The 27,670-nt window shown below is 33.7% G+C and overlaps 2 protein-coding genes across 2 annotated transcripts; one reads left to right on the forward strand and one right to left on the reverse strand.

Moving 5' to 3' along the window:
- Positions 1-9,103: 9,103 nt before the first annotated feature.
- Positions 9,104-20,234, reverse strand: LOC134278402 (uncharacterized). Its single transcript, XM_062760714.1, has 14 exons — positions 19,525-20,234; positions 19,220-19,386; positions 18,890-18,968; positions 17,012-17,158; positions 16,000-16,118; positions 15,450-15,649; positions 14,054-14,181; positions 13,770-13,972; positions 13,533-13,634; positions 12,896-13,014; positions 10,435-10,537; positions 10,090-10,242; positions 9,800-9,918; positions 9,104-9,337 (listed from the first exon to the last, which is right to left on the reverse strand). Exons 2-14 carry the CDS (start codon positions 19,368-19,370, stop codon positions 9,104-9,106), a joined length of 1,857 nt encoding a protein of 618 aa, XP_062616698.1. The 5' UTR covers positions 19,371-19,386; positions 19,525-20,234.
- Positions 19,862-25,731, forward strand: LOC134278403 (uncharacterized). The gene is made up of 15 exons (XM_062760715.1): positions 19,862-20,032; positions 21,232-21,364; positions 21,482-21,621; positions 21,750-21,885; positions 21,997-22,076; positions 22,203-22,342; positions 22,484-22,646; positions 22,876-22,986; positions 23,335-23,454; positions 23,591-23,722; positions 24,131-24,267; positions 24,397-24,568; positions 24,833-25,001; positions 25,266-25,424; positions 25,631-25,731. The coding sequence occupies exons 1-15, from the start codon at positions 19,862-19,864 to the stop codon at positions 25,729-25,731; spliced, it is 2,064 nt and encodes a 687-aa protein (XP_062616699.1).
- Positions 25,732-27,670: the final 1,939 nt, after the last annotated feature.

The following is a 27,670-nucleotide window of genomic DNA, read 5'->3' on the forward strand; positions in this document are numbered from 1 at the left end:
ATTCTGTGTATCGGTTTTTGATTTTGATAAGCGGTGTTGCTATTGTTACTAAAAATAGAAATTTCTGTGAAATTCTTTTAAAATGCTACTTCTCCTACAGATTTGGTCTGATTTCAATATAACTTGGCACACAAGGAGACTACACTAAGATACATAATTCTGTGTATCGGTTTTTGATTTCGATGAACGGTGTTATCATGGTTACTAAAAATAGAAATTTCTGTGAAATTCTTTTAAAATGCTACTCCTCCTACAGTTTTGGTCTGATTTCAATATAACTTGACACACAAGTAGACTACACTAAGATACATAATTCTGTTTATTGGTTTTTGATTTTGATAAGCGGTGTTCCTATTGTTACTAAAAATAGAAATTTCTATGAAATTCTTTCAAAATGCTACTCCTCCTACAGTTTTGGTCTGATTTCAATATAACTTGGCACACAAGTAGACTACACTAAGATACATAATTCTGTGTATCAGTTTTTGATTTCAATGAACAGTGTTGCCCTGGTTACTAAAAATAGAATTTTCTGTGAAATTCTTTCAAAATGCTACTCCTCCTACAGTTTTGGTCTGATTTCAATATAACTTGGCACACAAGTAGACTACACTAAGATACATAATTCTGTGTATCGGTTTTTGATTTCGCTGAACGGTGTTGCTATTGTTACTAAAAATAGAAATTTCTATGAAATTCTGGTCTGATTTTGATATAACTTGGCACACAAGTAGACTACACTAAGATACATAATTCTGTGTATCAGTTTTTGATTTAAATGTACAGTGTTGCCCTGGTTACTAAAAATAGAATTTTCTGTGAAATTCTTTCAAAAGGCTACTCCTACAGTTTTGATCTGATTTCAATATAACTTGGCACACAAGTAGACTACACTAAGATACATTATTCTGTGTATCGGTTTTTGATTTTGATAAGCGGTGTTGCTATTGTTACTAAAAATAGAAATTTCTATGAAATTCTTTCAAAATGCTACTCCTCCTACAGTTTTGGTCTGATTTCAATATAACTTGGCACACAAGTAGACTACACTAAGATACAAAATTCTATATACATGTATCAGTTTTTGACTTTTATGAACATTGTTGCTTTGGTTACTAAAAATAGAAATTTCTGTTAAATACTCTCAAAATGCTACTCCAAATACAGTTTAAGTCTGAATATAATATAATTTGGCATGCAAGTAGACTAAACTAAGAACATAAAGAAACTTAATCAAGGATCATTATTCTTTTTTTATTTTTCTGGTAAAGTTTCAATTCCCAACTTCTTAAGAACTTTTCTCTTCCTTTGCTTTAAGTACAAACCAGTAGAGCTTCAGTCTCGACAGAGGCTTCTGGTTCTTTTTATTTGTGGTCTTTAGATTTGTACTAATCAAAAAATCAGAAAAAAGTTACATCGTGTGCGGCGTTTGACGCTAGAAAAGCGTGCTAAAGCAGACAGTTTGGCGTCTGCAGGAGGTTCATATAGAGAAATCTGTAGAAAATGAAAACAATGAAAAGCTTATGAATTCCACTTATGAAAAGTTGTTGCAAATAGATTAACATACAGAAAAATGTTTACTATAGATAGCCACAGCATTAAGTTAGGAACATACAATCAGTTGAAAATTGGTCCACACATCTAGGTCAACTGGAAGTTGAGCGGATTTGATATGGACACTAAGGCACTAGATGATTACTAGGCAATATGAGAGTCAATGCCTGTGTGTTATTTTATTTATAAATGGGGGGCTACTCCTGTGGCAACCTCACAGACCACCTTTAGTGATCAAGAATTTCATATGTGGACAAAAATGGTGCGCAGTGCATAGATGGAAGTTGGTTTTCGGACAAGGTCATTCAAGGGTCTTTTCATGATACCAAGACATTTTTCAATCCCACTGTTTTGGAAATAATGGCATATTTTATACACTATTACCGATCCGGAAATATGTTCAGTTCACAAATAAGAATTAACAAGTGGTACGTTAGCAGTTTTGTCTAGTGTATGTGGGTTGGATTTCTTGCTTTCTCCTGGTTTCCTAGTTTCATTCAAAATCATGACAGAATCTCCAGGCTTAAAATGTTGGTCTTTACTTTGTAGATTATATTGATCTTTCTGCCTGTTATGAGCTTTAGCCAGATACTTCCTTGGAATTTGGTGTGCTGTAGTAAGTGTGGCTCTCAAGTTTTCAGTATATTCTTCCACGTTCCGCAACTCTTGTGCATCATTTGCTCTGCAATATATTAAGTATCGACTTATGTAAAGGAGAAAGGCCGAAAACTGGCCATTCTGTGACAGAAAGAACTAATCGAGGGTCGTAGGCCCGAGACTAGTTCTTTCTCTCACAGAATGGACAGTTTTCGGCCTTTCTCCTACTTAAAACATGATTCTCTTTGTTCTGAAAATTTAACCAAAAAATGTGCAAAACAGTTAGCACACATACTATTAATTCATTGTTTACAGAATGGACAGTTACAGGTAAGCTTGGGGTGCACAGCTATTGTTGATTATTTTGATCTTTCTGCCTGTTATGAGCTTTAGTCAGATATTTCCTTGCAATTTGGTGTGCTTTAGTAAGCGTGGCTCTCAAGTTTTCAGTATATTCTCTCACGTTCCGCAACTCTTGTGCATCATTTGCTCTGCAATATATTAAGTCGGCTTGCAATCTTACTTCACTCCCTAACATGATTAGATTCGGAGTCAACTTGTGCTCTCTTGTATGCTAGCTCTGGAGGCTGCAGTCAGGTATTGTAGATACAAGTCCCATTCTCTACCATCACCCCTTTATGAAGGAATTAATCATCTGTATCAATGGTCTGTTAAATCTTTCTATGTTCCTATTACATTTGGGGTTTCTAGGACTGATTCGTGTTTTCTGTATTTCTAAAAATTTGCAGACTTCTTGGAATACTTCCGCTTCAAAACACCCCCCTGATCTGTATGAATAGATAAAGGGCATCCAAATTTTGCGATAAACTCTGCATATTACATTGGCACAGGTCACAGCTGTTTAATCTGGTATTGGGTAGGCCTCAGCCCATTTACTGAAATGATCGGTTAGGACAAAAATGTACTGATTTCCTTTAGGAGTTTCTTGCAATGGCCCTACTAAGTCATTGATATTCTGTCGAATGGTGCTCCAACACGCATATCTCCTAAGGCAGCTTGAAGTTTTCGAGAAATGTGCTTCATTCTGGAACATGCATCACATTTACACATCCATACGTTGACATCTTCCCTCATTTCAAACCAATAAAACCTCTGTTGTAGTTTCCTTTTTGTTTTCTTTTGGCCTAAATGTCCTCCAAGTAGACTTTTGTGTGTCAATCGCAAAACTTAAGATTTCATATTTTCAGAAACCATGATTTGAGCATGTTTTGATAGTCCATCTAAGTATGGTACTCTGTGTACAGAATTCCATCTCTTAGGAACAGGGATGACCATAAATGCCAGTAATGAGGTAATGCTAGACTCTCAGTTACAATGGTTCTGTAATCCAGACAATGACTGTTCTTTACCCACCCCATCACCTCCTTTATAGTGGTATCCTCATTTTGAAGTTCGGCCAATTCTTTTGTTCCATATACACCAAATCTAGTGAGTGGTTGAATTAGAGATGTTGATCTGTTGTTTATCCTATTGACCTTTTTTGGCGTTTCAGACTCATCTCCTGTACTAGATTTTGTTCCCTGTTCCATTTTTACACTTAGATTTGGTCCTACGTGTACCGTCATTTGAGACTTTCTCTTACATTTCTGACAAGGTCCACACTTCAATATCAAAACTTTGCATGCATTTTTTCGTAGATTCCATAAGAAATTCTTTTATCTCGAGAAGCTTTTTCCAAAACTCCGCATGATCTTTGATATCTTCTACAGCGAAGTCATACACAAATTCCAGGGCTGATTCAAATAACTCGGACAATTGTGTTTCATGTCCATCATAAAATATTCGAAAAGATTCCAATATACAAGTGTCCCATTGCGAAACGTGGTTTCCTCCAAACTTTCCACGTTTCACGTCGGAGTTGTAAGAATCGTCAGCAGTTCAAGCATATCCTTATTGCAACAATTGCATTCTCTGGATAATAAATGCGAGACATGGCATCAGCATTTTGGTACTTGGTTCCTGGTCGGTATTCAACGACAAAGTCAAACTGCGACAAAATCTCAATCCATCTGGTTACCCTTCCATTAGGTTCACGCTATTTAAACAGTCATACTTATGACTCATGATCCGCTCTGATCTTAAATTTTCTGCCAAACAGATATTGTCGATAATATTCCGTGAAGTATCGGATTGCTAGAAGCTCCTTGTCTGTCACACAATAGTTTGATTCAGCCTTGTTCAGTGTCCTGCTTCCATAAGCTATCACTATCTCCCATCCGTCTTGTTCCTGGCTTAAATCATAATTAACAACCCAGTAATTATGTGGAGATTAATATGATATACAGAATATCTGTGGGTTTTCTTTGGTTAATGGGGTCTCAACTAATTTTTTATTTGTCTAAACTATTTTTTAACTATTTATTATCAAAGAATCATCTTTTCAGTGATAAAATATGAATGATTCATTCTTCAAGTTAATAAAAAGCGTCACATGGCACAAAATTGAAATGAAAGAAATCTACAATTATAATTTGTGGAAATGTGCCAGAAGTGGGGTGTTTTTATTAAAAACTTTTTTGCAATTTTCATTATTAAGATCAGCATTGTTACCATGCCATATAAATTTGTACATCTGTATGTGGATGCAGGCAATTCGTACTTTACTTCTCAACTTTCCTCAATGCAGGAAATTATTGATTTTGGAGAAGGTAATGCAAAGCTTTGATCAACAATTCAATCTCTCCATACAGGCATTATTTAACCTTATGATTTCTCAAGGCATTGGCCAACTTCATGAGTTCTCAATGCAGGCATTGGCCGACTTCAGTGTCTCTCAATGCAGGCTTTGGCCGACTTTATAGAGTTCTCAATAATGGAGTCTCAACTAAATTTTGATTTGTCTCAACTATTTTTTTATGCAAATATCACTTTTTAAAGCTTTGTTTATAGATGACTCGAGCATCACCTTACAAAAATCAATGCTGAAGCACACATTTGAATTGACAAAATTTTACTCTTCAAAGCTGAGCAAAATAAGGTTAAATTGGTAAAAGTAAAATACTGCAATTCCAGATGGAAATGTTTTTACTAGAATCATTTTTCCATTTTACATCTCCTAACCTGCATTGTTGCAATGCTACCGAATTTGTACAACTATATGCGAGATAATTTACATTTCCCAATTCTCCAATGCAGGATTTCCATTACTATGCAGTATGAATGCAGGCTCAGTCATGCATTGTGCATTATAATGTCTTTCAATGTCAAGTCAGTCAATGCAGGCATTGGCTGACGTCACATCAGTCAGTCAATGCAGGCATTGGCCGACCTCACATCAGTCAGTCAATGCAGGCATTGGCCGACCTCACATCAGTCAGTCAATGCAGGCATTGGCCGACCTCACATCAGTCAGTCAATGCAGGCATTGGCCGACCTCACATCAGTCAGGCATTGGCCGACCTCATATCAGTCAGTCAATGCAGGCATTGGCCGACTGCACAACAGTCAGACAATGCAGGCATTGGCTGACTGCGCAGTCAGTCAATGCAGGCATTGGCTGACCTCACATCAGTTAGTCAATGCAGGCATTGGCTGACTGCGCAGTCAGTCAATGCAGGCATTGGCCAACTGCACAGTCAGTCAATGCAGGCATTGGCTGACCTCACATCAGTCAGTCAATGCAGGCATTGGCCGACTGCACATCAGTCAGTCAATGCAGGCATTGTCTGACTGAGCAGTCAATCAAGTCAGTTAATGCAGGCATTATCCGACTGCACAACAGTCAGTCAATGCAGGCATTGGACGACTGCACAATCAGTTTCTCTCGAGCTCCAATGCAGGCATTGAGTGACTCTCGATAGCAAATGTAGGCATTGGGCGACTCTCTCAAGGTCCAATACAAGCATTGACTGACTCTTTCAAGCTCCAATGCAGGCATTGGCGGACTCTCTCATGCTACTATGCAGGTATTGACAGACTTTCTTGAAAGTTAATGTAGGCATTGTCATTTACTGACGTAAGAAATTTCTCAGGGGTTTTCTTGAAGATTTTTATTCGAGTCAAGGGTATGTTAGTTTCCAATTTAATATACAAGGAGTCAATGTTTTATAATCTTTTTTGCAAAAAAATAACTTTTTACAGTAAAACTACACATTTACATGTAACATACATCCATACCAATGGACTCTTAATCGGAATGTTTATTAATAGTTTAATGCATTGATATTGACCTTAACCTGAATATTTCAATGCCCCTACCCCCAACTACAAAAGATGAATCTGCAGTATATAATTTGATCACTGTATTAGAGATAAAAATAATATTTATTCATGTAGTTTCAAGTTCAAGTTCAAGTGCATTTATTTCACTCACACCAACATCAGTGGTACATGAGGAACAATATATAAATTAGTTGTCATAATTGTAAGAAAAATAATAAATATAATTATGAAACAATATAGCATAAATGAGAGGAATAACATATGCACATAGTATAGCAATAAACATACAATGAAAAAAGAATTTAAAAAAAGAAAAGAGAGGGTATGGTAACATTTAGATTATGGAGGACAGACAGTGTCTTTTTTTTTCAGATATAAATATACAAAGGTTTTTTAAAGATTCTAAATTTGTCGTTGACATAATTTCACAAAACTTAAGAGTATTTGGCATTTTACAATATCTGGGGTGTAAAAGATTCTTTCTGATACAATTCAATGTTTTACACTCTAAAATAAAATTAATTCATCTGCTATTTGCCCTGTATTACACAATTTACAAACTCTTTCCTCTAATGGAATATTTGACCATCTACCAGTTTCAATAGGGAGGTGGTGGTTTGAGGTCCTAAATTTTATAAATATTTTTTGGAGTTTATTAGGTAAAATACTTAGATATTTTTCACATCCAAATTCGTTCTTAAAAATTTTGTAAATACTACCTTTTGATGAATGATTAATATCACTATGCCATTTTTGAATAAATTGATCTCTTAATCATTGCTTCACTGCTGCAAGTATCCAATTTATGTCAATAGAACTTTGTTCATACCAAATGTTAGAAAAACCACAAGAGGTTAAAATTTTATAAATGAAATCTACCCATGGGTTTTTTGGACCTCCTTGAAAATAGTGAGAACATAGATATTTGTACAAAACACAAACTATTTTAAATTATTTTCTGAAAAAATTGTGGTAAGCAATTTTAACCAGTAGGAGATCATTCTTGTAAAAATGATAATATACAATGGGAATCGCCCAGTCTCTCCATACACCATATACGATGACCTACTACTCTTTAAATGGAAAATATGTCTTAAAAATTTTAAGTGTACACGCTCAATGATGTCAATGTTTTCATAACCCCAAATTTCACAGCCATAAGTCAAAATTGGAACAACAACTTTATCAAAAAGATCCAACTGACATTCAATTGGTAAGTTAAATTGTCTTATCTTCCTTATAACACCATACATTGCTTTCTGTGCTTGTTCACATAAATGTTTTTTGGCCTTACAAAATGAGCCTGAGCGTGAAAATATTATCCCAAGATACTTAAATTCTTTTACATTCTCAATTGCATTATTATTGTAACAAAATACCTTTTTTGACATTGGTCCTTTAGAAAATACTAGAATTTTTGTCTTACTAACGTAAACATTTAGTTTCCATTGTGTACAATACAAAATCATCCAGAGCCTTTTGCAAATCTACATCAGTTTCAGCCAGCTGTTTTCCTTTTCTTTTGGTGTAAGTATCGGCCAGTGTATACCTGAAATTAAAAAGATATGCTTTAATCAACTTTGGTCTCATGAGCCAAACTTTCCTTTACATGTCTGATGCAGATTCATTGAATCAGTAATGTAATATAAGGCTATCTAAGGACCTATGTTCAAAAAGTCTTTATGTGAAATTTTCATAACTTTGACAGTTCTTTACTGACCACTTGCTCTTAATTTTTAGGTATTAAAACAATACCTCTATATGCTTATTTTTACACAGGAGGATGTTCAAAAACACTGTGAAATGCTTAAAATAGATTATTTAATTCAGACATTATTGTTCTACCCCAAATATGCGCAAAAAAGACAAAAATGTTAATTCACATTCAAATCAACAAATATTTAAATCATATGACTTGTATCTTTTAAATGAAGGCAAATTCATTGAAATTCATCTCGCAAAGAGTATACCTTTATGATAAAATATATGAGAAATATGACGTTTTCTTTTATTTTTGTACTCTTGTGTCATAAATATTGATCTTTCTGCACTAAAAAAAAAGCTAAGAGGGACTGACAAACATCTGAATATAAAACTATTTTGCGAAAAAACTAGTATTTTGCTTTGAATACGGCATAATTTCTTACACAGAATTTTCATGTTATTGGACAAATTTTAAAAAACAGGGCAGAATTGTTTGCAAGTGTGAAAGGGCGAAAATCAGACAAGGTTAAAGTATTCTTGATTATACGGTTATGATTATTCATACCAATGACTTTCTTTTTGTCCTATCAACCAGCTCCTGTAGTGTTCTCTCCATTAGTTGAATTGAGTCGGGAGGTTCACTTGATTCTGAGGGGCTCCTTACAGGAATCAAGTCTTCTAAGGGGAAAGTTACCTGTGAAATATTCAAACGTTGAATTATAGTTAAAATATTATAAGCATCTACAAGAATTCTCATCACAATCCATTTTCTGAGAGATGTGGATATTGTTTATCTTTATGACTATAAGGAGTTGTGGTATAAAATGTCATTGCAATAACCCAAAAACTTCCTTTGAAATCCCCCAAAAATGAGTTTTACACACACATAGGGAGTCGTGTAAAATTTTCTTACAAAACCTGAAAGGCTTTTTGAGATATCTCGTGGAAATTACAGAGTTACAGATAGACAGAAATAAATACAAATGGACGGGGGACAGACAGACTGAAATCATCATCCCCCTATTTCAGCAGCAGGAATTTTTTTAAGGTATATATGAAAGTGACATTACACATTGAATAGATTAAGATAATGAGTGGAAACTTTATTTCCATTGATTGGTGGTGTAAGGAACTTTTCCCTCGCTGTAGAAGAGAATTCCTCCCACCATTGCCTCTCCTCATCTTTCAGAAGCCCACACTCCAGCAACTTTGGGCAGGTTTCCTGAAGAATTCTGTTCAGGTACATGGCCTTCTCTGTAGGGACCACATATTTTGGTTTTGTCCTCAAAAAATCCATGTCCTTCAGTTAGATTTGAAATACATTGACAATGTTAGTGAAAAACATCAGTTACTATATTTGACATTTTGATAGAAATTGTAGAATTAAATTGTATTTGATTTTGATATACATGTACAGTAAAGTATAAACAAAAGACCGTTTCTGCTCATGTGTCTACGAAGTATCTGATCTTGTCAAAAAAAAATTTATACACAAGTACCGTATATACTCGCCTGTAAGTCGGTTGTATTTAATAAGCTTAAAAATCAGAGGGACTGACCTCATATAATACTATTCATTTTATACCTCGCCTATAAGTCGGACATAGAGTTTTGGACCAGAAATTAACTCCCAAAAATCCGACTTATAGGCGAGTATATACGGTACTCTTCTTTATAAATTGGGTTTTGGAATTGTCAGAGGTTACGGCATAGTTATGTTTATTTAGTGAACATTATCTGCTGAAATTATTAATGTAATCACCTTAAAAATTTGAATCCCACACTTATCCTGCTGATGTTCAAAGGAGTTTTCATCTTCACAGTCTGGCAGCCATCTTTCACCTTCACCCCTTCTATAATGGAAGATGGGGGTCCTGCTTTCTGCAGTAACAATCATTTATTAACAAGGTTCTTTTTCTTATATCATGAAATGAAAACCACATGCAATATAAAATATCATTATGAATTGTACTGACAAAAATCATGCAGTATATCAACTCAAAGCAGTTTGTTTTATAAATATAATATTTCAATATTGTCGTACTCCTCTACCTTTGTCAAGAGTATGGATTCTGAATTCAAACTGGTCTCCTAGACCATGGTTGTTGACCAGGTGATGTACCATCCAATCTTTAAAATCCCAGACTTCTTTGACAATTTTTGATTCCTTGATGTAACTTAATTTCTGAAAAGTCCTTGTCAATTCTGAAAAAGAAGGGAGACAACTCTTTATAAATTGTACAGAAAAAAAATACAAATATTTTCGATTTATTTTGATCGGTTATTTAATTTATTTGTAATGTATTTCTTTAAAACACATCTTAATTCTCAATTTTTAAATGCAGCATGCATATACATGTATATCATTGTTCAAATCATATTGTATTCTACAATTACCTTCCAATGTCATTATATCAGCTTTTAACAAGCTGGAAAAATTGGAAAACATGGCATCTATGTCTTCATGGGTATGACCAACGGGTAGCATATGCAAATAACACTAAATAATTGGAAAATAATGACTAAATACTTGACTGTAATATTTCAAGAGTTCATATTGCAAAGGAAAATAATTTAATTCTGCTTGTAACATATGTCACTTGAATGGTTAAAACAATTATTTATGACAATCTTTAAAACCCATACCAAACCATTCTCTCAATTTGCTCATGAGCAGCTCACGTGAGGACTAACCAGATTTCCTCACCTGAGTTGCTCACGTGAGTCTCATGTGCAATTTAACATGCAAATTAGGTGAAATGCTCACGTGAGCAGGGTTCTGCACATTAGCATTTTTTGCTCACGTGAGGAATCATTTTGCTCACTTAGAATATTGCTCACGTGAGGCTCATGAGACTCATGTGCAACAATTGCTCACTTGAACAAGCAACAATAGAACAATTAAAATTCAGATTACAAACATTATATAATTATATATGTAATTTTAAATTTGATTCATCAATTATACATTTTGAATACTCTTGAGCAACATGTACATGTAAATAGAGCATAATTATGTTCAGTGAACTTCATATTTTAAACTTAAAATGAAATAAAAAATTAAATTAAATTATTAATTGTGTATAGTACACATCAATCAAAGTATAATATTATCATATTATCCAATAGTTCCATTTCCAGTAGATTAACATAGAACATCCAATGTAAATGTCCAGTCAACATTTTTGGCTGCACTAGTACTAGATGGACTAAAATTGTCTTAAAGTTGTCTGGAGGCTAATAGATGTTTCTGCCTTTACTGCATAAATATATGAGTGGCATGCAGTCATACTTGGGTGTAAAATAATAATTCAGTGGTCATAAGAATCATAATCAATTCATCCTGTTCCATTCTTTTTCCTTGCATTTCCTTTATTGAGTGCCAACATCAAAACTCCTTCATGTATGCAAGCTCAGCTAGAGTCCGTTATTAATCTGCAGATCCTTTGATTCCAACTTTTATCTGCAAAAAATTTGAAGTTATAGTTAGTATATTTTCAAGGTTCCATTGCCATGGTCATGAAAAGCCAGTCAATAGAAAAATCATATGCATCAATATTTAATTAGCAACTTAAATACATGTACATGTAATTCATAGAATACGAATACTTATAACTAGCACTTGACTTAGGCTGTCAATTGTACACTCTGACCTGATCTGTTCTTATCATTTTTATAGTTCTTAATTAATAAACTGTAATTCCAGATAACATTCTGCATTAAATATACATGTATATCAAAATTAAATACACTGATAATTAAACCACAGACATATTTTTTTAATTAGTAATATCTGAAATGAGAGGGGGGATAATAAATTTCAAAGCACTTACCCTAATCTCAGATCAGCAAATCTTTTTAATTTTCCTTCATTGTACGTGGCTGCAAGATGGTAATCTAATTGATCTTTAATCATTTCCTCATCCCATGGACATACTGGATACATTTGTAACTTTTAAAGGCTGGCATCTAGTTCAATATGGTGATGACATGTATTTCCAAAAGCATATTTCAGTTCTTTACTGTATTAATCCATATATTTTCAATGTCCCTCACAAACACTTTGTATTGAAATTTTGAACTGGTCTGAGAAGGCGCACAAATTCTGACTGGCTCTCCTCATTGGATACTGCCCTACTTTAAGTAACAGTGGGGGACACAACGGGTTGTTTAGGTAGAGGAAAGATTTTCAAATTGATGGGATGAAGATTAGAAGCTCAAGAAATTAAGATATTCCTGCTTGGTCCCCAATCATTTGTGATGCTATCAACAGGAAGTGTTAACACTTAACACATGGTCAATTTGTAATAAAGGCTTGGGAAAGTTAGACCACATAGAGTGTCAAAGTATTGTATTTCCTCACATGAGCCTCACGTGAGGAATTGAGACTTGTAATTCTTTGGTTTTGGTTCTACTTGTAATACTGAATTTTGACTATGTCCAATTTCCTCACCTCTTGCTCACCTTTTGCTCACATGAGAAAACTGAACTTAGAATAATCACTACCAATGTAAGGCTGTTCCTAGGTGAGCAAATTGAATAGACTTTTGCTCATGAGCATTGAGGTGAGCATAATTTTGCACATGTGCATTTTGGTTAGTATTTTCCTCCCTAACAAAGACTAACAATCTGCACATGAGAAAAATTCAATTCTACCTAATTTGCATGCAATTCTTACTTGATTCTCATGTGAGTCTCATGAGCTGCTCATGAGCATTTGTTAGAATGTTTGGTACGGGAAGAATATTTGTTTGCTCTCTCCAAACTCAGGGTAAAAAAAAATGGGTTGACAGGAATGTGGAAAATTTCAACAGACATGTGCATATTATTATACATAAAATGGATTATAAATTTCTACCTCTTCAAAAATGCCAAGGTGAACCATAATACCAAGGAAGCCAAGAACAATCTTATTTTTGTTATCAGATGCACTGTCTGTCTGCAAGTGCAATTCCCTTCCCAGGCAGTCTTTGTAGTCTGCAAATATATATATATATATACATATATATAGTTTTAACAAGAATTGTTATTTTATTTTCTTATTGATTACTGGACACTGTGATATTTTCTTTGGATATTTGAGCGAGGGTCGGAAAACGTGATAGAGGACAATTAAGGCTTGCCAAGCCCTCCATGTGTTCAATCCAAGCCCCAAAATTACTAAATTTTCAAGGCGTTATCAATTTTTGTACTGGCCCGGTATTTTGTCTTCTCCTGTAATAGATTTAATTAGGCACATTTATGGAGTAATTTACTGTGACACCAAATTGAAAACTTTGCAATGTATATGACGTCACAGTGGTTACCTTTATTTCATCAATGTAAGGTGTTGTTGCAGGATAAAATCTTTAAAGTCAATACAGGGTGTTTCACAATATATCTGTCACACATTTTACATGTTGAGAAAGTATATACAAACAAATCTTCATGCCATATTCAATATTTGAAATTAAAATTACACTAGATGGGAAAAACTATAAATACAGCATAGTTACCAAGTAGAGTTTGCAGTAATACAGTCAGATTGAGATTGGAGTCATGAGGATACTGGAGAAGATCAAAATAGCCATATCCAACTTTCCGTGCTCCTGATACCTCTAAAGTGTATGAAATATAGGTACATCTTACAATTTTTATAAATGAGAAAACTATACATTGTAATAGCTAAGTTACAAATTATTCAGCTCATATTAAAATAATTTAAATAAATTCAAAATTTATTTGCTAACGACCTGAATCTCTGTGTACAAGGAAGCCCAGCAAATGAGTCCTGACTTGCTGGAGATTGGCAATCTGCTTCGAATTCCTAGATTTGGAAAAAAGAATGGGAATGTTTGTTTTTTTCTGGTCCATTCCATCCATGATAATGGTCAGGCATTTGCGGGGAAACAACCTTGACACTTCTCTCCTCTCATAGTATGCTTCTTTTTGTCTCCTGCAACATCATAATTATTATCACTAAATCTGAAAATTTCTAATGCTTACAAATGACAGTCAATTTGTATACAACATTTACCTCACGTAATCCCAATGCTGCTTTTTTCTCTCAAGAACAATCATTTTTGCATCTCTCTCATATCTTCCACACTTCTCAAATTCGAAGTGGAGAGTTGTGCAAATGTGGCACTTTGAAAAGGGGTTTTCCTATCAATAAAAAATAAGGTGCAAAATTCTAGTTGAGCGGCTGAAATATTAAAGTTTAAGGAGATATGTGTAGATGAAAAACATTGTTAACATAGATTTTAACCAAACACTCAGGCAGATATTAAGCTGATATAGTCTCTATCAGGATGATTTACTATCTAAGTGAGCTAGGTCAGAGAGTAAATTTTACAACATTTTCTTACTGAAGGGAAGCACTTCTAATATAGAGTTAATTAATGGTATGTTATGCATTTAAAGAATGAATTAAAAAGCAACATAATGCCCTGTTCACACGGAGTGTTTAATTTGAATTAGACGTAAAGTTACTGCGAATTAGTTTCGCTTAGCGTTCAAACGGAGAATTTAATGCGAATTAATTTCATTCGAATTAGTTTACTGCACAGTAAATTACTTCGCATTAGCTCATTGTGAACGCTAAGCGAAGCTAATACAAATTAGCTCATTGTGAACGCTAAGCGAAGCTAATTCGAATTTAATTTTGAGGCATTTGTAATGGCAAAATTGGGTCAAGTGCAACATTTCCGTGGTAAAATTGAAGTATTAATTTGTGCCATCTCTGAGTGAAAAACTAAGGAAAATAGTGTTAATCACTAAAATGTGTGTACAGACACCATAAGGTGACGTGATTTGCGAATGACGTCATAATAGCCCTTACTGACGCCTGGCCGTAGAAGTAGAATTTTAATTTCGCATTAGTTTACTTCGCATTAGCTGTCTTGTGAACGCAATTTAATTCGCATTATTTTGATTCGCATTAGTTTACTTCGCATTAATTTACTGCGAATTAAACTCGTCGTGTGAACAGGGCATAAGTTTTACTGTATAATCTGGGTTGAGGCAGTTTATGCTTTATAAACCATGGAGCTTGTCATAACTCTGGACATATTTCATCAGCTTAATACACAGAAGTAGAGAAGATTTTCAATGAATTAATGCATTTTTACTTAATAATCAATAGAGCCCCGCCCTAACACCAGAACCCCTGACCCAAGGGCAATTTTGAAAGAGGCACCCTTCCTTGTCATAACTATGTGCATTGTATATGGCATAATACTCAGGTCAGTGCAGAAAAATCTTTAAATCCCGAATAATGCATTTCACTATTTATTCAACTCAGCCCCACCATAGTACCAGAATCCCTGACCCTGGGGCATTGAATTTCAAAATTTTTGTTCCCCTTCACCATAGACACTGAAAATGTTTAAAAATTTACGAAAGCTGAATGCGGACAGACAAAAAGTACTAACTTTAACCACTGTTATGTGTGGAAAGGACCTTTTCCATATCTTCAGAAAGGATGACTTTGTCAGGGATTGAGAGTCAAGGTCAGATGCCATTATTTTCCAGACCTCAGTCTTCTTCATTCCTGCTGGAAGAGTAATCTTCTCCTGATGTGGCATGTGTTCCCCAATATCATTTACAAAATTCTTGAACCATCCAATGCTCTCTACCATAAAAGGAATGATATGTACACATATTAAGTAATTTGAATCAATACATGTTGATACATGTGCATGTACATACATGCATGTGGTGTACATGCATGTGAAATAAACAAAATAATGTAAACTTACAGTTGTGTTATTTATCCCCTCACCAAGGCACTGGGATAAAAAACATAGAACTTGTTGGATAAAAATCACATCCAACTACAAATCATGTGAGATCCTATATATTTATATCAATGAAATGAACTAATTATTCTAAAGAGAGCACTGATGTTAATTTTCTTTTTTCAACTGTATTATTGAAGATTTTTAATGAAAAATTCTTGCAAAGCAATTATTATCATATTACCACTGTTTTGAATGGAAGGTCTCACTGATGCTGTGTTTGCATGAATCTTTTCTCTGACACCATTTCTGCTTTCAGTAAGATATTTGTTGTACTTGTATATCGAAACTTCATGAACTTCCCTGTAAAAAAAAAGTGCCAGTGTTTTATTTTTACAAGAGACAAAAGGGTCTGAACACTAATTAAGTTTAGTAGGCCATAAAAGTACATGTGGAACCTATTTGTTTCCCTGCACCCTGCAGTCTTAAATCTACACTATTATAATGTCAATAGAATTGGTCATGGCTTTGATGTTCTCTACTACCTGAGGATGCTCATGTTTCTTTTTTTTTTGCACATTGTGTGATCTTGAGAAGATTTTTAAATGACCCCATCAAATTATTACAGTCACTTTTTTATAAATTATCCCCCTTTTGCAAAAACTGTAGTCTTTTGTTTGAAAAAACTTGAATTTACTTCACCCTAGGATGCAAATTTAAGTTTGGAGGGTATATATTGGTTCAGTGATTCTAGAAAGGAAGATAAAATTGAACACACTTTAGAACAACGATATTAATGATAGACAATGGTTGAATCTTGATCAAACAAGATGTATTTGTGAAACACAGATGCCCCTGTATGGCAACATAGCAAAGATGAAACTTTTCTCTAATGCAAATTTAATTACTATGTACCCAAAAATAGGGTATTCTCACTAGAAAACAATTTATAAATTTGAAAGTAGTTCAATGTTATAGTTTTTATCAAAAATTACAAAAATCTCCAAGGTCAAGGTCAAAAAGTCAAGGTAATTGGTATCCAATGAAAAGTCTTGCCATATAGAATACTTAAGTTGAGTATGGAAGCCCTAGCCCTAACCATTGAGAAGTTGTGGCCAAGGTTGATTTTTTTTAAAAGTAGGTCAAACTCCAAGGTCAAAGTCAAAAGTTCAAAGTTCTTGTTAACAAATGAAAGGTCTTGTCACAATGATTAAATATGTAAAGTATGAAAACAATGGCCCTAATTTTGCATATACCTCCAACATTTTTCACAGATTTCTTTTCCACAAACAAGATGGCAAACTTTGTCCTGAGTTGCATGTTCAAAAAAGAAGTCTAATAGCCACTGTGTATGTTCTTTCTGGCTGTTTGGTTTATTTTTCCTTAATTCCAGTAGATCATAGCTGAAGTATACATATTTAATTCATCAAATGTTTTAAATACATGTGTTGAAACCTTTCTCATATTAATTCATATGACAATACAATCTAAATTGACATTCAATTTTCAATGACATGCAGTCGGTCACATGATCAGACTTAAAGCAAATAGCGCGAGACATTTGGAAAAACTAGATTGTAACGTCATATGACGTCGTTATGTTCAATTTCAATGACAAAGTCTAAATAGTGCATTTTTCTTTGTAATGTGAATGAAATAAAAATATAAATTAAGAAATAAAATATCATATTTTAGAGTGTCATTGGGATTTGGGGAGTATAACATGAAGTCGGTACTTGATCAAATTTACTATTACGCCCTTTGGGTGTTATAGAATTTGATCATGTCACCAACTTCATGTCATATTCCAATGACACACTAAAAATGATATTTTATTTCTTAAATGAATGAACGAAAGAGAGATTTTATTTCCCGTACGAAAGTTCGAGGCAGAATAGGCACGGCTTGGGCACGGCTAAGACACGGAATCCGTACGGGTTTTTAAAAAGCGGCACGGGTTCTGCATGTCCAAGACACGGACACGGCTTCCGTGTCTGAAAGTGAGGAATCCTCACTCACAGAAACCCGTGTGGAGACACGGACTCCGTGTCCCAGGGAGACGGTTTTTATCTGAGGCGGGTTTTGCTTAAAACTATTTATTAATATCTCACGGCTTTTTACTGAGCATGCTCAATCATAACTTCCTTTATTTGAATATTAAATTGGAGGGATTTTTGGTCATGAGCTAAGTCAGTGTGTCTTTTTGCTCTATTTAAAGGATATTTAACCAATAGAAATGTCAGTTGGAAGTGTATTTATGTCAGTCTGGGATTATTTCCTCACTTTTGAACTAAATGCAGTAAGTGTAATCTAGAATAAATTAGTCAATTTTTCAATTTTCATGATATGATCTTCCTGTATTGCATTATGTTGACAATGAACATGATGAAATAGTTTAGGCTTATTTGAATGACTTTAGATGGACTTTCACTAATGTGACATCGATGTGCTATAGAGTGAAAGTTTTATTTATACTAAATTCTTTCTCAAATTGTGCAAACTTATAGCTACTAGATTAAATTACAATTGAATTGAATATTGTACATTATTATTAAACTCTTAATTAAAAACTAGCATGAATTTTAACTGATAAAGTTAATCTTTAACAGAAAGTAAATGTACACATTCATATAAGATTTTGAAATTCTAAAACTGAGCATAAATGTAAAGCAATGTGAAGTTAGTTTGGTTTCAGTCACTTTTTTGGCATTCACAGTTACATCAGGACATTCTCTAAAGGCCATGACCTAGATCTAGATGAATGCACAGATCCCGTGACTCCTTATATGGTATAAGGCACGGCTTTTTTGACACGGGTTTCAAAAAAACCGTGTCTCCATATATGGAAAAGGACACGGGTTTCAGACACGGGTTTACAGAATCCATGAGTCCATATATGGAAACAAGCATGGCTTTCTGACACGGGTTTTGTAAAACCGTGTGATCTCATTTAAATAATTCGGCCAATATCCCGTGCCGTGTCCGTGCCTTGACCACTTTTAGGCACGGCTTTCCATACATGCTTTACATAGGAGCACGGAATGCTAAAGCACGGGTTTCAGGAGACGGAATCCGTGCCTGAGCCGTGTCTAAGCCGCCCGGACTGTTTCGTACGGGTTATCAAATAGGCCTACCTTGAAAGTCTAGTGATGCAATTGTGAGGACATGCTTTCTGCCTTAATTCAATTCCATGATGGTTGGCCCAATTGATGCCTAAATAAAATGTATTAGGAAAATAGAATTCTTTATAATTTCCCCCAAAATGAACAGATATTTTTTTGTCAGTATATTAATTAATAATGCACAAAAATGTGGCATTTTAAAACTTTCTCTTCATTGATGATATAACAAGAAATCTAATGACTGTATAGCTGCATATATGTATGTACTTTTGGTTTACAATCTTTATAGTTTCTAAATAATTTACAGGTCTAGATCTATGCAAGTTTCTTTATGTGTCTCACTTGTTCCTTGATCATCCTCTACATCATTTGGAAATGGTTCAATTTCTTCTTCACTGTCAGTATATGGTTCGATTTCTTCTTCACTATCAGGATATGGTTCTACTTCTGTTTCCATGTCATCTTTTTTGTTTGTGTTTGAATTAAAAGCCATATCTTAGAAATTAGGCCTACAAGAATTAATTTTGTACCACCCTGTAGATGTGTGAACGCAAAAATATTATGCACATATAACTATTTTTTCATAGATAAAAAATCAAAAAAATATAAATGACACCAGGACCTATATACTATAGTATAACACTAACCTGTAATATTCCGATAAGAGAGAGTATATGGTTTCTTTAGGATTCTTTTTCAATCTTCCAACTGTTAATGGTCATGTTTGCGTATACATACACTTTCAAAAAGGAAATCAGTTCATTGTACACGTTTTCTTAGGCATGAACACTTGAAACATCCAGATCAAGAACAGCAGGCCTAACTTTGGTTAACGTTCCAACGGAAATCGTTCATAAAATTCTTTAAAATTCTTCTGAGAATATTTCGCGGATTTTTCTAAAACTCCGAAAAATATGACGTCATGGTACATGAACGTTCCAGTATTCGCAACGGTTATTTCGGACAATTCTGTAGCCAGACAAGATGTGGGCGATAGAGGAAAAAGAAAATGTTTACTATGTTATGAAAAATAATACCAGAATGCGGTTTTCCAGAAGCAAACATATGTGTCCTCCTTTGGAACGACTAGATTTACCATGCACGGAAGATCTGCGGTCAAAGCATATGAACTGTGACCCCCAGAAAGCCGTTATTGTAAGTACAATCCAGAGATAATTAATATAATCAGCAACTGACTTCATTTCATGAAAAACTTGTGTTCACAGCTGCACCGGCTGTCCTGTTTGCAAACACAGATTACGTAACAGCTTGTGGTAACACGAGTTAAAATAAAAAACCGGGCCGCACTTTTCTTTCCTTTGAAAAAAAAACACGTTTATTGGCCCTTATTGTTTGAATTTATCTATTTTATCTAACATAATTATGCAAGTTTAATAGAAATTGAAAAATTAAAGTTAAAATTTTAGATAAATAAAACATTGAATGGTGTTGACAGAATGACAGAATCCGGCTCTGCACGTACCGTTTATATCAAATCAGCCAATGACACATATAGGAAAAGGGGTTTTCCAAAGTATAGACTCGTTCAAAAGTACCTTTATTTTCATCTAAAAATACTTAAAGTACATTTTTTTCCATCGATTTTATGATGTGCATTGCTGAAAATATTTCTCCCTTAAGAATTTATACCCTAATGTGTTTTTACAGTTGATTTAAAATATGCTCTCTCTCTCTCTCTCTCTCTCTCTCTCTCTCTCTCTCTCTCTCTCTCTCTCTCTCAAGTACATTTATATTTATATCTAAAAAAAAACTCTAATTACATTTTCCCATAGATTCTATAATGTGCAATGCTGAGAATATATTTCCCCAGAGAATTTATATCTCTCTGTGTTCTACTCTCTCTCTCTCTCTCTCTCTCTCTCTCTCTCTCTCTCTCTCTCTCTCTCTCTCTCTCTCTCTCTCTCTCAAGTACATTTATATTTATCTAAAAATACTTTAATACATTTTCCAATAGATTCTATGATGTGTGATGCTGAGAATATTTTTCACCTGAGAATCTATATCCTAATGTGTCTTTACAGTTGATTTAAAATATGCTCTCTCTCTCTCTCTCTCTCTCTCTCTCTCTCTCTCTCTCTCTCTCTCATACACACACACACACATTTTTCCATTGATTCTATCATGTGCATTACTAGGAATATATTATCCCTAAAAATGTGCGTATTCTCTAATTTGTGTTTATAGTTGATTGAAAATCTCTCTCTCTCTCTCTCTCTCTCTCTCTCTCTCTCTCTCTCTCTCTCTCTCTCTCTCTCTCTCTCTCTCTCTCTCTCTCTCTCTCTCTGTTCACAAGTGTGAGAATAAATTTCATTCAATGTCATTTTTCTCCACAGCTTACATTTCAAGGTGGAAAAAAGCAATTTGCATCCAGGGGGAACTATGATTGGAATTATAATGGCCTCTGCAGGCAGTTCAAAAACTTCACAGATCCAGAAGAATTTGTTTCTGCGGTTAATGCAGCAATGGGTTAGTGAAATTAAAAACTTAGAGGGGATAAAAATGTGATATATAATTTATATTATTATGCAAATTATATTTATGGGAAAAAAATGATTCAAGATTTTTAAATATCAATTTTACTAGGTGTTTTTGATGTGGTATATGAAACACAAATGCAATCAGATCCCATGGACCCCACACCAAATAACGATGATTCTGGAATATTTGATTTTGTTTGTCCAGAAACATGCATGGAGGCAAATGATAACTTACCTTCTAGTTCGGCAAGTATTTTTTGTTTGTTTGTTTTTTTGTTATTATACGAATCTCTGTCAAGTTCCTCTCAGGACATTTTGGTACATGTATTATTATGCATCATTTATGTTATATTTTTTTCCTTCTTTTAAAAAAGGAGTCTAATGAACCTCCCACAAAGAAACAGAAAGTAAAACCATTACAGACTTCATTAAATAAAAGTAAGCCTTCCCAGAGAGAGATTGATGAAGAAGACAAAATCCTTAAAAGAATAAAAGAAAAAACTCTTCCAGGTATATATACATTATATTTAAACAAAGCTTCAAACACATTAATGGGAGATAACTTTCTCCTTGAGTTATGAAAATTCAAAATAATAGCCACAATATTCATTTTCTATCTAGGAATTCATCAGATATTGCTGACAAGGATTGATGGGCCTGAAAGGGCTTACAGGGACACAAATACCTCCTTTGTAAAACAGGTATTAAATTCAGTAATCCGATATTGAAGATTACAGAAAATGTAGCAGTCATAATTTCATATTCCTCTTATCTGTACATTTATTTAAAAGAATACTATTCAAGCTTAGAATTTAATTATTTACAAGATTCAGAATGGACAGACATTATCGTGTACATCTCCACAACCCCTAGCCCTTCACTTAATTGGGGAAAACGTCATGTCTCAAGTGGACATCCAGCATCTTTCTGGATATTCCTACACCTGCCTAGGAGGCAATCACCAAAGGTAAGTAAAACTGAAAATTCCATTTTTAAAACCAGGATACAACAGTTACTGATTAACGTATACCTATATTTTCTTAATTTCAAAGCTAGTTGATCTTTAATTATACTGGAATTTAAGCTACAACTTGTAATTTTTTTGCAGGTTGGCAGCAAATGAGAATCATGTCCTGTATCCGAACATGCCACAATATCTGTCACTACCATCCCTCATCTTTGTAAACCTGACTCATGAGGAAGAGATTTTTGTAGCTGCAAATCATAACATTATTGGGCATAACATTAGCAAGATCTCTCACAAAGACATGGTAATTGATTTAATTTACTAATAGAAACAATCTGTTTTTATCATTCCTTATCAATAGTCAAACAAATAAATTATATTTGACTTTTGTTTCAATGAATAGTGCATTAGGGACTTTGCATAAGTTGTGTTGCACTAAAAATTCTTATGAGAATATAAATAAACCAATAGCAACATCAACAGCAAGAAATTTATCATTCATGTTAATCACAATTTGATCCCTTTTCATAAAGGTGAAAATGTTTCGCTCTTTGAAACCAGAAGAAATAGATGTCGAGTTGTGCAGGTGTGAAAACACTAAAGCTTGGCGATCAAAGTGCCAACAACATCTTCCTCCTGGCTGTGTAAGTTTTATAGAAATTATAAAATTGAACTAAAAATAGCATATAATTATATATAAATACATATATAATATCAATATTATTAGTTATCAATATATAAAATAACATGAAATGTATTAGTTTTTATATGCATATAATTAAATAAAAAAAGAAATAATTGGTACATTTATTATACCCCACACTCGAGGAAAGGGGAGTATTCTACGTTACCCTGGTGTGTCTGTTTGTCTGCCTGTGTACCTGTTCATAACAATTTTTTGTCGCAGTTTTTCAATTATTACTCATCACAGATGCTTGAAATCTTGACTCACATACGTACTTTGTGTTTAATTATTAATTTACAATTTTTAGGACATATCCAGCTATCAGGCATTGTTCTGGATTGCTTGTTCTAGCAAACAAGTTTTTGATAAAATCATCCTAATTTTTGAGCTTTTTGAGCAAGGAAGGCTAAAGAACCAGAAAATGAAAGTAAGAATTCAGTGTTTTAAAATTTCAATAATACCAATCATCTAATTTAAAATTGAAGTTAAAATAAAAAAGATTTAAAGAGAACTGTCATGCGCACTTGCAAATTAGCTACTAAAGAGTCCAAATTATATTTCAGAAACATGCTGAATCTCCAAAGTTGCAGGTAACAAGACCATGGAGAGCCCTCATGACTTTGCCGGATGACACAGTCATGGAATTACTGTCAAAAGTTGCCAACCTGAACTGCGGTTTGGAGGAGATGACTAAGGTACTTAATTATTATTTCTCACTTTGTAATTTATTTGCATTTGGAATAAATTTTTTTTTTTAACATTATGCAGGGGAGAAAATGGTTTTATCTTTAAAAAAAAATTAACATTTTAACATGCACACTTTTAAAAAAAAAAAACAAAACAAAACAGATCATTTTTTTTAGAAGGATTAATTCATTTAAATACAATCAATATTTCAAACATTGATAAATCTAATAATGATATATTAATTCTGTAAAAATGGTCATTGATTTTCTATAGGTAATTATTTTTATGCTGTTAAATTGGCCTTTTTATTTCCTTTCATTTGTCGTAATCTATAAATTTAACAAAATCCAATTAAGGTGACTCAGGGGAGCATTTTGGCTCATCAGATTTATGTTTATACATGTATAATTATATAGGATGCAGAGTACTTGAAGAGTACTAGGAATGTGCAGTTTGCTGTTAGCAAACTAAGTAAAATGCCTTGGGGCCAGTGCTTGGAGAAATTTTGGGATGGAGAGGAAGAGGCCGAAGAAGAACTGAGCCAGTTTTTATAGTGGGTATATTAGATACAATACTTGCAGATTACAGGTGCTTGATAAACATCTTTAGAATTATCTGATTTATAAATTCAAATGTTTTTATTAGCCATGTATCTACATTTAAGTCACCAATTCTATTTTAGTGATGTGAGGAGAGGTGTGCCAGGTGACAGACTCCGCCTGTATGTGGAAAATAAACTTAAAGATCCGACACAGAAGTCTGCCAGTCTAATTATACAGGAGGACCCATTAAATTTCCTTAAAAATGGACAATTTCACAACACTCCAGATGCAATCATCTATAATGAGGAAACGGTACTTATTCAGAGTGTATATGATTTCAGAGAAGTGTAACAATGTTGTAAACAGATGACAAATGACATATTACATCATCTGTAGGCCAGATTCCTAACCCACTTGAGCCTTTGGCTTGAGCAAACTTAAAATAAATTAAAGTCATTTTTATGTGAGAGATAACCACCAATTGCTAAAAAGAATTTAGAATTCACCATTCAATTAAATGCACTTTTAAAATAATTTGAACTTTTGTGTAATATGGGTATTGACATGAAATTTCAGTCTGAATGGCAACAGCTCCTCCGTATTACTATGGACCTCCCATGCTTGAGTGAAGATGTGTCAGTTCTTCTAACCTCATCATGGGAGGGAGTGAGTGATCTTCTCAAAGCGCTGGATCTGATGTACCCTTCAAAGAAGAAGGCTGTCATAGTGTTTCACAACAAAGCCAGTAAGTACATTCATTAAAATTGATATGGGTACATTTCGAAACTTATAAATATTGAAATCTTTCTAAATATCTCCAATTAGTTACGAATAAATTCAAATCAATACAATTATACTACATGCACTATTTTATAATTATACATTTTAGATGAGTTATGAAGTGAACACGTGTAATTTAAAGACAATTTTTGCTTTCACTGGAAGGTCATTAGATAATTAACAGTGGAATGATCACATATTTTTCTAAATATCTCTACCCTCATTGAAGGCAAATCTACCCAGCCGTATGTACGCCTAATAACAAGGAGGAGTGCAATGCCGGAATTGATTGAGGGAAATTCTAAAGTACAGTTTTATGAGAAACTTCTGAATGGAGGAAAGTTTATGGGGGAAGGAGGAAACCTCCTCGTTTTGCATTGTGGAAAAGGTATAAGAAATGAAATGTTCAATACTTATTGCTTTATTACTTTCCCTTATATAACTATGACTAAAGCATATATATATATCCATTTACAGTAAGTAGAGTATAATGCATCATACCATATTGTAATATATGATGAATTAATTTAAACAGTTCTCAGCTTTATTTGCATCATCGTTGTGTAACTTTAACCTTCAAAAATTAATTTTCAGGAGAAGCATTGAAAGCTGCCCAGAAACGAAAGATCTCTGTAACTGGAGTAGAGAACAGAAAAGAAATGTTCCGTCAGTGTAACCGTATTGTTCAGGACTAATTTAGTCTTAAATCTCTCTCTTTTTGAATACCGATACATCTTATTTCTAAATCTATTCCTTCATAATTGCAGATAAGGAGATTCATAATATTATAATGTCATTTTTTCATTTTGCCTGACAATAACATGCAATATTGATGTTTTAAAATTAAGTCATAAGAGTACTACTGTGATAACAATAGATTTTAAAGCATACAGAATGATTACCAACATGAAAAGGTTTTTCTATATTTCTGGAAAGAATGTCCATGTATATCAACAAAACTAAAATTTGAATTTTTGGTAGAGGTAAAGTGAACCACAATATTGTTTTTTTAATATATATATAAAGAAGTACCAATGGAAATTGTTAATGAATACAGATATTTTGGTGTTACATTTTATAAAAGTGTATCATTTAATATGAATGTAAAGGAGTTGTATGACAAAGCAAAAAGAGCAATGTACGGAGTGATTGGTAAATGTAGGAGACACAATTTATCTATGAAATGTAAGCTTGACCTCTTTGATAAAGTTGTTAAACTAATTTTGTTATACGGATGTGAAACATGGGGTTTTAATAACTCCTTGTTAATTGAAAAACTGCACCTTAAATTTTGTAAACATATTTTAAATGTGAAATCATCTACCCCTAACTTAATGGTATATGGAGAATAAGGAAGATACCCATTGTTGATTAATGTTGAGGTTAAAATGATTATTTCTGGGGCTAAGTTGATAGCATCAAACAATTCAAAGGTATCTTCAAAACTTCTTAGACTAGATATTAACAAAAATGGAACAACATATTTAGAAATTTACAAATTATTTTTAATGAATGTGGTTTATCAAATATATGGAATTGTAATACATATAATGTCAAATGGTTGGAAAACAAAGCATATTATACACTTGTTTATCAATTTAAACATTCATGGTATAGATAAAATAATGTACAATTCATCAAAAGCTCTTAATTACAGGTTAATCAAAAGTACATTTTCTTCTGAGAAAAATTTTGATATTTTACCATTGAAATTATTTAGAATTTCTTGTAAATTTAGAACTGGTAATGCCAGGCTCCCTATTGAAACAGGGAGATGGCGTGGTATACCTAGAGAAGCAAGACTCTGTAACCTATGTTATTGTAAAGGAATTGGAGATGAGTTTCTAATCATTATTTATTCAATTGTACTGATGAAGTATTAAAACAAACTAGGTCATTATATTTATCTAATTATTATGCTGAAAACCCAAATGTATATAAATTTGAGAATCTATTTAAAACCACATATACATTGTAAGAAACCGTAGATAAAAGTTTGTAAATTTATACAAAAAATTATCGAGGGAGTTTGCTCTCCTGGTTAAATTTTTTCCCACGCAATTGTCATAAGTATTTGTATGAATTATTGTTCTCTACAACTTTATTTGAGAATAAAGTCATTGTCATTGTCTTAGAGATTGTAATGAACATGAAAGGAATCTCAATGCCTGCATTGGCTCTTAAGATAGTATCTCAATGCCTGCATTGGCTCTTAAAATAGTCCCTCAATGCCTGCATTGGCTTTAAGAAGTCGCTCAATGCCTGCATTGGCTCTAAAAATAGTCCATCAATGCCTTCATTGGCCTTTATGACAGTCTCTCAATGCCTGCATTGGCTTTTAAGACAGTCCCTCAATGCCTGCATTGGCTCTAATAAAAGTCTCTCAATGCCTGCATTGGCTCTTAAAATAGTCCCTCAATGCCTGCATTGGCTTTAAGAAGTCTCTCAATGCCTGCATTGGCTCTAAAAATAGTCCCTCAATGCCTGCATTGGCCTTTATGATAGTGTCTCAATGCCTGCATTGTCTTTTGAGACATTCTCTCAATGCCTGCATTGGCTCATAAGAAAGTCTCTCAATGCCTGCATTGGCTATTAAGATAGTAGCTCAATGCCTGCATTGGCTTTTGAGACATT

Source organism: Saccostrea cucullata, unplaced genomic scaffold (genome assembly GCF_032062105.1).
Source record: "Saccostrea cucullata isolate Sc308-1 unplaced genomic scaffold, CSIRO_AGI_Scuc_v1 ctg1260, whole genome shotgun sequence".
Lineage (NCBI taxonomy): Eukaryota > Metazoa > Mollusca > Bivalvia > Ostreida > Ostreidae > Saccostrea > Saccostrea cuccullata.

What these genes read in the sequence shown, in the direction of transcription:
- LOC134278402 (XM_062760714.1), bottom strand. Translation starts at nt 19,370, where the DNA reads ATGGCTTTTAATTCAAACACAAACAAAAAAGATGACATGGAAACAGAA. An exon ending in AATCCATACTCTTGACAAAG is followed by an intron (nt 9,919 to 10,089) that starts GTAGAGGAGTAC and finishes TTGTTACTGCAG; the next exon opens with AAAGCAGGACCCCCATCTTC. An exon ending in GTGGGATTCAAATTTTTAAG is followed by an intron (nt 9,338 to 9,799) that starts GTGATTACATTA and finishes ATCTAACTGAAG; the next exon opens with GACATGGATTTTTTGAGGAC.
- LOC134278403 (XM_062760715.1), top strand. Translation starts at nt 19,862, where the DNA reads ATGTGGGCGATAGAGGAAAAAGAAAATGTTTACTATGTTATGAAAAAT. An exon ending in ACCCCCAGAAAGCCGTTATT is followed by an intron (nt 20,033 to 21,231) that starts GTAAGTACAATC and finishes TTTTCTCCACAG; the next exon opens with CTTACATTTCAAGGTGGAAA. An exon ending in CTAGGAGGCAATCACCAAAG is followed by an intron (nt 22,343 to 22,483) that starts GTAAGTAAAACT and finishes ATTTTTTTGCAG; the next exon opens with GTTGGCAGCAAATGAGAATC.